The sequence below is a fragment of the Penaeus monodon genome, chromosome 15, assembly GCF_015228065.2.
Source record: "Penaeus monodon isolate SGIC_2016 chromosome 15, NSTDA_Pmon_1, whole genome shotgun sequence".
Taxonomy (NCBI): Eukaryota; Metazoa; Arthropoda; class Malacostraca; order Decapoda; family Penaeidae; genus Penaeus; species Penaeus monodon.
Window position 1 is genome coordinate 23,723,461 of NC_051400.1, and position 681 is coordinate 23,724,141.

A 681-nucleotide genomic window follows, 5' to 3' on the forward strand; every position below is an offset into this window, starting at 1 on the left:
TTAAGCCGCCGCTCTGATAGCGCACCTGGAGTCGAACTTCTTGGTGTTGGTGAGCTGGCCGGTGTAGTGCACAGTGACGGCGTCGCCCTGGGCGGCCTTCTGCGAGCACGACTGCGGCCGGACCAGCGTCTGCGCCACCAGCTGCGGGGGGTCGGCCGGGCTCTCCTGGTCGGGGCGTGGGCGTCGCTCGGGCTGGTCCTCGGCGTGAAACACCTTGTCGGGCACCTCGATCAGCTCCACCTCGAACTCCAGGGTGGCCCCTGTCGCGTTGGTTCAAACATTTTGCGTCAGCATCAATTGGAGTTGCAACATGGCAGTGATGTTTCGACAGTGGTTTGGAAAATAGTTGATATGCATTGAAATCGTTAAGAGAAAACACATTCCAAAGAATTTTTCTTAAGAACTAAAAGAAAAAGTAGAACTTGAGAGAAGTCGCTCCCCCGCAACTCGGAGGCCGAACAGAGGGAGACACACCTGGGGGGATGACGCTGCCGGCGCCCTTGTCTCCGTAGGCGAACTCAGGCGGGATGGTCAGGTGGCGCCGCTCGCCCACGCACATGCCCTCCAGGCCGCGGTCCCAGCCCTTGATCACCTGGCCCGCCCCCAGACGGAACTCGAAGGGGTCGCCGCGCGGACGGCTGCGGGCCAGGGAGCGCCCGGGGTGGGAGAGAGGCGAGGGTC

General features: G+C 62.1%; 1 protein-coding gene across 2 annotated transcripts in view; it reads right to left on the reverse strand.

The window, feature by feature from the left end:
* LOC119581820 (peptidyl-prolyl cis-trans isomerase FKBP10-like) overlaps positions 1-681 on the reverse strand; it is a 5,890-nt gene that overhangs the window by 800 nt on the left and 4,409 nt on the right. For both annotated transcript variants that reach the window (XM_037929953.1, XM_037929952.1), the window contains exons 3-4: positions 475-638; positions 26-260 (exon numbers count right to left, since the gene is read on the reverse strand). In XM_037929953.1, the coding sequence (XP_037785881.1) occupies positions 26-260; positions 475-638 (399 nt within the window). The remainder of the gene's footprint in view (positions 1-25; positions 261-474; positions 639-681) is intronic.